The 11,783-nt window shown below is 38.0% G+C and overlaps 1 protein-coding gene across 1 annotated transcript; it reads left to right on the forward strand.

Annotated features, from left to right (window-relative positions):
- Positions 1-1,513: 1,513 nt before the first annotated feature.
- On the forward strand, positions 1,514-4,833 carry LOC113308235 (protein IQ-DOMAIN 1-like). Its single transcript, XM_026556714.1, has 6 exons — positions 1,514-1,532; positions 2,018-2,159; positions 2,710-2,814; positions 2,907-3,134; positions 3,621-3,734; positions 4,210-4,833. The coding sequence occupies exons 2-6, from the start codon at positions 2,085-2,087 to the stop codon at positions 4,582-4,584; spliced, it is 897 nt and encodes a 298-aa protein (XP_026412499.1). The 5' UTR covers positions 1,514-1,532; positions 2,018-2,084; the 3' UTR covers positions 4,585-4,833.
- Positions 4,834-11,783: the final 6,950 nt, after the last annotated feature.

Here is an 11,783-nt window from a genome sequence, read left to right on the forward strand (position 1 = left end):
TTTGAAATTTTGATAGTGAAACAAAGTTTGATTCCTTGGTTCGTTTTCAATGGTTCTATTGGGGATTTTTCTTTTTGTTGGACAAATTTGATGATTAAAGCTTTGATTTTTGTAATTGGATTGATATTCCGATTGAAAAGATGCATACACATTTTGAACGATGAGCTTGCATGAGGTTTCTTAAATTGTGTAACCACTTTGGGAAATCTGACAATATTAGCTGTTTAGACTAATTCTTGGTCTCGAAAACAACTAGCACTACTTCGGTCAAAAATACATCACAAGCATACAATACTACGACACCAAGTCATTCAAATTTGAGACCTCTGTTGGGAGACTCGAGACCTTTGTCGAAAGACTCGAGACCTTTGTCGAGAATTAATCTGACCAAGAGTAACTAAGATAGACTGTTTAAGTTAATTTAAGAGTTAAACCTGTTTTTCATTTTATAATTTTTATAAATGCCGTGGTTTCACTATATTTATATGTACAAGCTTTATCGGGTGTAAATTGTTCAGATTTGTACATAACACTTGATATACATGTTTACAGGTACAAAATTTTGAAACAAGGACCGAAAAATTAATCCGAAATTTCAACCAAAATTTCCCTGGAATTTTGTTGTCCCCAATGTCTCGCTCCTGGCCGAGACGGGCCGAAGTTCGAAATCGACTACATCCGTTCCGGCTTACTGGACAAATCTGTCATTTCCGATGGATTACAGAGTAATTTTTTCGGTGTGTTTTTATCTGCCACACGGCCCACACCCTTGCATCTAGCACTTGTGTGTTTGACCCAAAGCCAGGACAAGGCCAACAAAAGTACACCTAAATAATCATTATGGGGGTATTCGGGGGTTGGGATAAGGATGTATCCATAGAAAAACCTCTGACCTACCAAAAGACACTCTCCCTCACCTACAATTTTAATTTTAATCTGATCAAATTGTTTCTTTGTCATGAAAGTAAATTATTTAATAAATTCCATGGTTGATTCGATATGTTCATGTTTGTTATGCTGTCTCTGTATTATTTATTGTTGAGTGGGGTCTTCCTAATTACAATTAGATCAACTCACCACCAATCTTGTAAATGAGTTGAAACGTCAGTTTGATTATTTTTGGATAAACTGAACTTATTTCTAATATTTTTCCATTCTTTTAAGTTTTAAATTCGATATCTTTTCAGAGAAAGCTGGTAATGGGCCATCGCAGATCCACACTACTGTCACCACACCACACCTACTTTTGTTCTCTCACCCTCTTCCTATCTGGTGGCCGACTCTCTCTCCCTATTTCTCTTGTTCAGCATTTCTTCTTGGACAATACTTGTCTCTACTCACTATTACTACTACTGCTCCTAAATCTCGTTTCGGCTCTGATTATTAGTGGGTTCTTTGTTGGTAACTCCTTCCCAGGTACCCATTTCTTCATTTCTGCGTGTTTGTAATTTTTCTTTTGTTTATCTTTATTTCAATCTAGCAAAATAGCTTTTTTGAGAGAGAGATAAGAGACGTGTCATTCAGAGATCTAGGTAAGGACTAGTAAGAAATAGATGGAAGAGTATGCACAATTTTTTTTTAGAAGTCTTTCATTTATTTTTGTACTGATACAGGCGGTAACAGTGAAATTGGTTCAGTTGGATCTTGGTGTATTTAAAAGCATCACTGATTGTCTTCTAATAATACATTAACTTTTGTGCATGGCCATTTAATTCTGAAGTTATTACAAATTTCTTCTGGAGATGTCAATTCAATCTGAAAGTGCAGTTGGTGATACCTTTGGTTATATTTATTGATGATGAGTTTGCATTAGTGATAATCGAGCTTGAAGGCCTAATGTGTTCGTAAATATCTATTTAATGCTTATTTGATGTGCTTATTCAGTCGGATGCTAAACTTAAATATCTGTTCCTTGTTGGATGATTTGCTCTAGAGCCTCTAGTAACCTGATAGACATAATGTTTCAAATTCATTTCTTGGTATAAAATCAGATTCTTGTTTTATCCCTTCCTTCCAGGATTTTTTTTTGGTTTTCTGGACTCAACCAACATACATATTACGGGATAAAGAATCTTACACAAGGAATGGGCTCTACGAACTGGTTTAAGTCAATTGTTCGCCTAAAGAAAGTAAAGAAAGACAAAGCCAACCAAGCAAAGGTAAGAATGAAGAAGTTTCTGGCATGAATCTGATTATTATGGTTTATCCTGTTAGTTCGTATTGCAGATTTCATCCAAAAAAACAAAAAGACGTTTTTGTATCTTTTCCTACTAATACAGTACATGTGGGTTCCAAGACCTGGACATAGGGTTTTGTTCCGTTGGGAGCTAACAAAGGCTTTTTTGTCTATTTATCTCAAATCATATTTGAATCCATCTAAGAAAAATATCAGATGGATGTAAAACTGATTAGTCAGCATATACACTGTTGAAAAAGTTTATTGAAGTTATGGTTAGTTAGTAGCATGGGAAAATTAAGATTTCACAATCAAAATCATTATCTCATACATTTTTCCTCCAGTCCTTCCTCTTGCTATCACTGATCCTTACGTTGCGACGCGTCTCGTAGTTCGTCAACTATTGTATCCTGTATTTTACCCGAAGGCCTCTAGTGTTCACTTTGAAATAAGTTGGTTCACTTTCTTTGCTAGGAATCTTTTTGCACATGTCTGAGTATTATGTTATGTGATCCTTAATTTTAATGCAACAGGGAATAAATGGATTGAAGTTGAAGAATGGGAATCCCAGGTTTTTGGACCTTCCAGTTGAGGACGTAGCTGCAACACGAATTCAAACAGCATTCCGGGGATATAAGGTATGTTACTTTAAAATATTTTTTGTATGGAAACCCATTCTGCCTGTTGCTGTTTTTTATATGTTTTGAACCATGTCTCTACGTGTTTTCAGGCAAGAAAAACTTTGAGACAAATGAAAAAAATTGTAACTTTCAAGGCCCTGATACAAAACCAAACAGTCAGAAAGCAATCATCATCCACTTTAAGATATCTTCATTCATGGAGTAAAATACAGGCTGAGATTAGAGCTCGTCGAGTGCATATGGTGACAGAGGGCCGGATTAAACAAAAGAAACTCGAGAGTCAGTTGAAGCATGAAGCAAAGCTTCATGAGCTTGAGGTATGCATTTAGGTCAAAGTCAAATGCATAGACAACATACAAGCAGTATTGTGCTTATATGATAGTTCATGTTATATTCATTTCTAGCAGCAGTGATCCACCACACAAAGAAACAATATTCTTTATCTGTTACTCTTTTGTATCTTTGCTTAGAGCGGCATTTGAAAGAAACAGATAGCAGTTTCTTGTTTTTTCACCATAAATCTACATAAACTTCAGACAAGAGTTATGTAAAGTGTAACTTTTTATGACACGTGGGTCAAACAAACTGAAACTGGGGCTCTATCCACCTTAGAATTTTATTCCATCCCTAGTCTTCAGTTTATACTTTATAATGTATCTAGTTTGATAAGCCCTTGTTCCTGTTGTCCCTGTCCGGAATTTTCCACATGATTCTGTGGTAGACGTTTTCGGTTTCCACAGAGACAAGAGGAGTGGTATTTGTTTCCGCTTTTCAATTTGGAACTCACATGTTGACTTTAACAGGAGGAATGGTGTGGTGGGTCTGACACAATGGAGGAAATTCTGTCTAGGATACAACAGCGAGAAGATGCCTCAATTAAACGTGAGAGGGCCATGGCATATGCCTTTTCTCATCAGGTACACTTGAGTATTTTCAATTCCTTCTCAGTTTGTCACTTAATCAACAAACATAACACATGGTCGTGGCTGATTCTCGTCAGCTTGAACTCCCGACGATTGAGATAGCCATCTTTGTCAATATCCCTTCTATAAACCTTGAAATTCGCTTGTACGGTGTTTGAAAATAGGATAAGCTACAAATTGTCTTAGCCTTAGTTAGTTGATTAGCGTTCCTATGGGTGCCATAAAATGCGCCGGTGCACTGTGTTGTGTTAGCCGCCAAGCCCTTCGTCTCGCCTAGCGCCTAGGCGCCCAGATTTTTTTTGTTTTTTTCACATATTTTCACCTAGGCGTTTTATTATCTAGGCGCCCCATGGGCGACTCGTGCGCCTAGGCGAGCACCATAGCCAGTGCACATTTATTCAGGTGTGAGTTTCTGCAGCTTTACAAGCTTGCACCTATAAAACATGACCATGTGACTTGTGATTTGCAGTGGAGAGCTAACTCTAATCCGAACCATGAAAAGATAGCGTATGAAGCTAACTGGGGCTGGAGTTGGGTTGAACGCTGGATTGCAGCTCGGCCGTGGGAGAGTAGGATTGTTGCACAGTCAATCAGCCCAAAAAATATGCCAAATAGGCCTGTGAGTAAGGTTGGTAATAAAAAAAGTCCTACCGCCAAAAAACTTGTCTTCCCTGTTAAATCCACTTTGTCCAATGGAAATGGAGTTGTGAAGGTGAAGAAACAACCTGATGTGAAACCTGAAAAACCAGTCATCAATGAAAAGTCAAATTCAAATGGAGAAGTAGTGAGTACCTCTGCTTCCCAAACTGAGAAAACAATCATAAAACAAGAAATGGTATCTTAAGAAACTCTGATATGTGCGGTTGAAGAGTGATTTTATTTGATCGTGGGTCTTTGTGATGTGAGAGATGGCATTGTTATTATTCCTCAGGTGTTCTTCTTTTACTTTTTTTTTCTTCTCTTCTTCTGTTCTTAATTTTTTTCTAATGCAAATCATTTGTCAAGTGTGAACAATAAAAGAATAGGCACATGTTGTTGGGGCTGGTCTGTATTTATAATGTAAATAGAAATCCAAATCTTTTTTATGTGTGAATTTCTTTTTGTTTCCGTGATCAAAGTGTATATCCTTCACACAAGCCTAGAAGAACCTGCAGAAAAGCACACAAAGTACTGGCAGAAGATTGGAGCAAGGTTGCTCCAATTATTTCCAGGCAAGGTTACTCTGATGATGTTGAATCGACTTGTGAGTATACACATGTTTTATGTTTTTGCTAAAATTTGGTTTTGATGCTGTTTTAGGTGACAGACAGCAATACCATGAAGCAATTATCTTCATAAATGAAAATAGTCCAGTCTTAACAGTAATAGGAAATGTGAAAGCATTGATTAACTTCATCAACAATTTGTGTTGTTTGTTTGTTAAGAAATGTTACTTTATGGTGAGATGACATATAACGTTCTATTGCTGTTTGAGCGTAATCAAACCTTGTGTATTTTATCTGAATCATGTTAAAATATTTCGCATATAGAGAAACTGGGTATGAACTGTAGGAAATTTGATTTTCTAATTCCTACTCGAGAGGCCTGTATTTCTGTTTGGCCTGTCTAGTTGAAAGATGTCTGAAAATTCGCCTGGGTATGACTGGATTAGCTTTAGCTGCATTTGTCTTAGAGTGTTGGTGAACTCCATGGATTCATTCATTGATGTTCGAGCATTCATCAGTGACTTCTCCAGTTCCGGATTACATAAGTAATAAGAGCATAATTGATTGAGAAGACGGTCGTGCCTTTCTTGAAATCTGATTAATCTCAACTCTGCTTGTTCGAGGGTTTCACTTACGATTCTTAATTTTTCATCGACGCTTTGCTTCTTTTGCCATTTCTTAAGATGGGGCAAGGAGAAGAAGATTGATGCAGTGAAGCCTAAGAGAAAACAATAAATGCGAGCAGAATCCATTGTTTAATCTATCTGTAAGAAAGAACTGTAGGAATTAAAATGTGAAGACAAATAAAAGTTCCATATAATTCTTTGCTTTGTTTATGGGCGAGCAAGGTTGCTTGATAGAATAGTCGACCAAAAACGAATCGTAGGATTTAATATCATCTTTACACCGTTTTGTGAGAAGTTCCCAACGTAGCATCTCCCATGGGCTAAAGCTAATTCAGAAAGGCACGACCGTCTTCTCAATCAGTTATGCTCTTATTACTTGTGTAATCCGTTTTGTGAGAAGTTCCCACCGTTCTCAATGATCTAATCAGCTGCTAGTTGGAATGCAAGTCTCAACACCAAATCATATCAGGAACAGATCAAGAAGATTGTTCTTTGAAGTCCTGGATTACAACCAAGTTGAAACTACTTAAGTTTTGGTTAATTTAGAAGATGAAACAAAGAACACAGAATACGGTAAACATAGAAGACACTTCTTATTGATAGCAATTGTACAAAACAAACCGTAAAGATACATAGGGTTTATATACACAGACATTGCTTTAACTTTAGGCTAAAGTATTTCCTAACTTAAGATTTCCTATCATACAACTATTTCCAAAGAGTACAAACTCTTAAAAGAGAAACTGCCGTGTATAACGTTGGGTCACGCTATACACGTATCTGATGTTGTGTTAACACCCTCCCGCAAGCGCAACGGGTTATCCTGAACCGTTAGCTTGAACCGTGAAAGAGAAAACCTGTCTCTAGATAATGGTTTTGTGAATATATCCGCAATCTGATCCTTAGATGATATAAACCTGACATCAAGAAGTTTAGAAGCAACCTGATCACGAACAAAATGATAATCAATCTCAATATGCTTTGTCCTTGCATGAAATATAGGATTGACAGTGAGATAAGTAGCACCAAGATTGTCACACCATAGAACAAGGGGTGATTGAGTAGAAACACGAAGTTCTGAAAGAAGTGATTGAATCCACATAATTTCAGCACTAGCAATTGCAAGTCCCCTGTATTCTGCTTCAGTACTTGAACGAGATACTGTTTTCTGCTTACACTCCAAGAAATAATATTACCACCCAAGAAAATACAATAACCACTAGTAGAACGTCGATCTTCAAGAGAACCAGCCCAATCTGAATCAATATATGCATTGAAAGATAATTGTAGAGAAGAAGATGGTCGAAGAAGTATGCCAAAGGTGGATGTATTTTTAAGATAACGAAGTATTCGCTTTACCAGACTCCAATGAAAAACAGTGGGTGCATGCATAAACTGACATACCTTATTAATAGCATACGCTATATCAGGACGAGTAAATGTCAAATATTGTAAGGCTCCAACAATGCTACGGTATTCAGTAGCATCAGTTAATAAGGTACTACGATCAGAAGATATGTCACCAGAAGTACTTAGTGGTGTTTGAATAGGTTTAACACCGTCCATTTTTGCTCGAATAAGAAGATCATAAGCATACCTTTGTTGAGAAAGAAACAACCCTGAAGAAGTACGAATTGCTTCAATTCCAAGAAAATAAGACAAGAAACCAAGATCTTTAATTGCAAATTCTTGTTGCATACGATTTAGAATGGATTTAATACCAGCAGAATTGGAACCTGTAACAATAATATCATCCAGATACACCAATAGATAAATCGTGTCATATGATCCATTGTAAATAAATAGAGATGAGTCACATTTTGAAGTAACAAACCAAATTTGTAATAAAAAGGTACTGAGTCGATGGTAACATGCACGAGGAGCTTGTTTAAGGCCATAGAGAGAACGATGCAACTTGCAAACATGCGTAGGAAATCGAGAATCAACATATCCTGGAGGTTGTTTCATGTACACCTCTTCTTGAAGTTCACCATGTAAGAAAGCATTATGTACGTCAAGTTGGTGAATAGGACAATTGGAAGACAAATCCAATGTAAGAATAATGCGAATAGTGCATGGTTTAACAACCGGACTAAAGGTTTCAGAAAAATTTATCCCCTCTTGTTGATTGTATCCTTTAGCAACTAAGCGAGACTTACGACGTTCAATTTCACAATTAGACTTGCGTTTGATACGAAATACCCATTTGCATCCAATAACATTCATAGAAGGATCAAATGGTACTAATGTCCAGGTACCATTACGAAGTAATGCATTAATCTCATCATCCGAGGAGACACGCCAATCTGGATCCTTATGTGCTTCTGAAATACAAGTTGGTTCGCGAAGAGAATCACATACCAGAGCATATTTAGAGTTGGGTTTAAAATTTTTATCTTTTGCCCTAATCACCATTTGATGTGTAGATGTAGAAATAGAGCTGGGATCCGGTGTTGTAGTTAAACTAGAGGCTGATGCAGAACTGGACGTTGGAGCTGGTGCAAAAATGGATGATGATGCAGAGTCGAATGATGGTGCTGAGATGATCATTGGCGCAGAACTCGATGCTGATGTTGAATTAAATACTGGCACAGAACTAGAGAAGGAAACTGATGCAGTAGTGGAAGTGATTTCTGGTGACAGTACGTGGCCATAATTTGAGTGTTCTGGTTGTGTTGTCAAAGACGGAACATTAGATGAGACTGGTAGTGGCAGCTGTATAATTGTAGTGGCTCTGAAATCATTGGGAGCTGTACCAACTTGTGGTATCGGTGCAGACTGTGTAAAATTGTTCGAACCAATTGGAACTGCACAAGCTGACAGCGACGAGTAACAGTAGAATGTGTAACTGAGACTGGTGGAGAAGAAATAGAAATAGGTGAAGTAGAATTTACCTGAGAAGGAGCCGATGCCGGTGAAGGTGATGATGCGGATGCAAAGGGAAAGGTAGTCTCATCAATAACAACATGATGACTTATATAAATACGACTCGTAGGTATATGAAAACACTTGTATCCCTTTTGAGACGGACTATAACCAATAAACACGCATGGAGATGAAAGTGGTTCCATTTTGTGAGACCTATATGGACGTAGATAAGGATAACATAAACAACCAAAGACACGAAGAAAAGTGTAATCCGGAGGAAGACCAAAAAGAGCTTCATATGGAGATGAATTATTGATAGAAGTGGAAGGAACACGATTCATCAGATAGCAAGCAGTGTAAAAAGAATCATACTAATACGAGGACGGTATAGAATCCATGTTTAAAATTGCAAGTCCAGTTTCACAAATATGACGATGACGACGTTCTACTAAACCATTTTTTTCAGAAGTATGTGGACAAGAAAATCTATGAAAAATACCAAGTTGCTTAAGATGCGGAGTAAGTTTGCGATACTCGAGTGCATTATCAGATTGAAATTTTTTAATTTTTCGATTAAATAGATTTTCAACATGCTTTTGAAACAAAAAGAATATAGAAAAGACATCAGACTTTTGAGACATAGGAAACATCCAAGTAAAACGACTAAACGCATCAATAAAAATGACATAATATCTGTAACCTTCATTAGATAAAACATGAGAAGGTCCCCATACATCGGAGACAATTAAATCTAATGGGTTCAAATAAATAGTTTTACTAGGATTGAAAGGTAACTTATGACTCCTATGTTCATGACAAGATGAACAAAACTTAATAGTCTGACTTGAAACTGGAAGAGAAAACTGAGAGACGACTTTACGAACTGTACGCATCATTGGATGTCTCAACCTAGAGTGCCAGTCTTGTAAGCTAGCACGTTCACCTATGAAAACTTTAGGAGACTTAGACGAACCATCAAGTTGATAGAGACCACCCCTCCTACTGCCGCGAAGAAGAACCTTCCCAATACATCGATCCTTCACAAGACAAAAATTCGGATGAAATTCAAATAAGAAATTATTATCAGTTGTGAGACGAGAAACTGACAAGAGATTATGAGAAATTTTTGGTGCATAGAGGACATTACGAAGATGCAACTTACGGTTGGGAGTTCCCAAAACAGAAGATCCAACATTAGAAATTGTAATAGAAGAGCCATTACCCATCTGAATTTGGTCAGGACCAGTGTACTCGGTTGAGAACTGAAGACGAGAAAGATCATTCGTTATGTGATCCGTGGCACCACTGTCAGGTGTCCATGGAGGAGTTGGCATCAAACCGGTATGAGCAGTATAGGCACGTGGTGCGGAAGCTGGTGGTTGACGACGCGGAGGACGAAAACTGCGATCAAATCTGTTCTAACAATCCGGGGCTTCATGATTGGGACGACCGCATAGCTGATAGGGAAGTTTGGACGGTGCTGGAGAACGCCCTGAAGCAGAGAATCGAGACGAACTGGAGGAGCTGGATGCGTTATTAAACCGGTTCGGAGCTGCTTCTGCAAACTGATGCTGAGAGTTGTACGCGGCCTGGAACGGAGAAGGGGACCGAGACGAGTTTGAAACATCATTACGAGCAGGTGCTGCCAGGTTGGCTACGAGCTGAGAGTTTAAAGCTTTCCCTTGATGTTCAATTCGTAGTTAAAAAGTGAGAAGAAAGGTAAGAAAATCTTCTACAGTAAGAGAACCCATTGTGGTAGTCAAGGATGTAACAATGACATCATACGAGCTGTCAAGACCAGCAAGAAGACAATGACGGAATTCTTTGTCCGTAACGGTTGTATTCGCAGCTGCAAGATTATCCACCAAGTCTCGAGCATGATTGATATATTCTCGCATGGTCTTTGAACCCTTCTTAAGAGCACGTAACTCACAATGAAGATGGTGAATTTGAGCATCAGATTTATAGGCATATTGAGCTTCAAGAGAGTCCCATATTGCTTTCGAAGTTGTAAGACGATGAACATGACGGAAAACAGCAGGTGTAAGAGAGGAAAACAACCAACTTACCAGGATTTTATCCTGTTTTATCCATGAAAGATATGCCGGAGTAGGAGCTGCATCGACTACAGGAGATGCTGGACAGGGTTTCGTACCAGTAATGTAACCATCGAGATCATAACCCTGAAGATATGGCAAAAACTGAGCACGCCATAGAGAATAATTAGTTTCATCTAGTTTTACAGTGATGATATGGTGAGGTTGGGAGAATTGGACAGAAAACATAACAGAAGTTTGCAAAGAAGAACTAGAAGAGTCTATCAAAGACGAGGTTGTAGAAGAAATAGTTGAAGACTCTATAGACATTATATAGGATCGAAAAGGCTCTATGGATACCAAGTTGAAACTACTTAAGTTTTGGTTAATTTAGAAGATGAGACAGAGAACACAGAATACGGTAAACAGAAAAGACACTTCTTATTGATAGCAATTGTACAAAGCAAACCGTAAAGATACAGAGGATTTATATACACAGACATTGCTTTAACTTTAGGCTAAAGTATTTCCTAACTTAAGATTTCCTATCATACAACTATTTCCAAAGAGTACAAACTCTTAAAAGAGAAACTGCCGTGTATAACGTTGGGTCACGTTATACACGTATCTGATGTTGTGTTAACAATTTTGGAGACAGACTTTGATTTAGTTGTCCGTAGTTTCATCTGAGGTTTCCTTCTTTTATTCATTTTCTTTATCGGAGAACACTTTTAACATGAATTTATGGGCATTCGAGACCAATGTACCCATACTTTTTTTTTAAGAAAAGAAGGAAGACCTCAACGAATTGAATGCCCATCCTAATAGCTAGCTCTACATAGGCTATCATCTAATCCTTCTTTCATGAAAAAGATTCTGGTGCAGCTATGCGAACTAATAATTATATATAGTAGGACCCTAACACAATTCGCCTTCTTTTTCTTCTAGCAAGACAAGAAACTTTCTTGTCGCGCTGATATTCCATGTAGGACTATTATAGGGGCATCCAAGAATTGTCAGGGTTCATCTGTCTCTTCCCAGATAAAACTTGACCCTCCTACTGCAGGGTCTTGTCCAATCTTGAGACACGACGTGGTACAATCGGAATGGTAGAGAGGGGAATGACTCTAGCATTGGGATTGGTAGTGGGGTGGAGAGGGAAATGATCAAAGGTCGGGATTCATTGTCCCCGAGTTCGACTATAACAGTTGTCCCAGTTATAGAGTTTTCGGATAAAACTTCGCTTGTCTCTTCCAAGATAAAACACGAAGCTGCTACTCATCTACCGTTCCCTCCCCACCCCCCCAC

Source organism: Papaver somniferum, chromosome 1 (assembly GCF_003573695.1).
Source record: "Papaver somniferum cultivar HN1 chromosome 1, ASM357369v1, whole genome shotgun sequence".
Classification (NCBI taxonomy): Eukaryota; Viridiplantae; Streptophyta; class Magnoliopsida; order Ranunculales; family Papaveraceae; genus Papaver; species Papaver somniferum.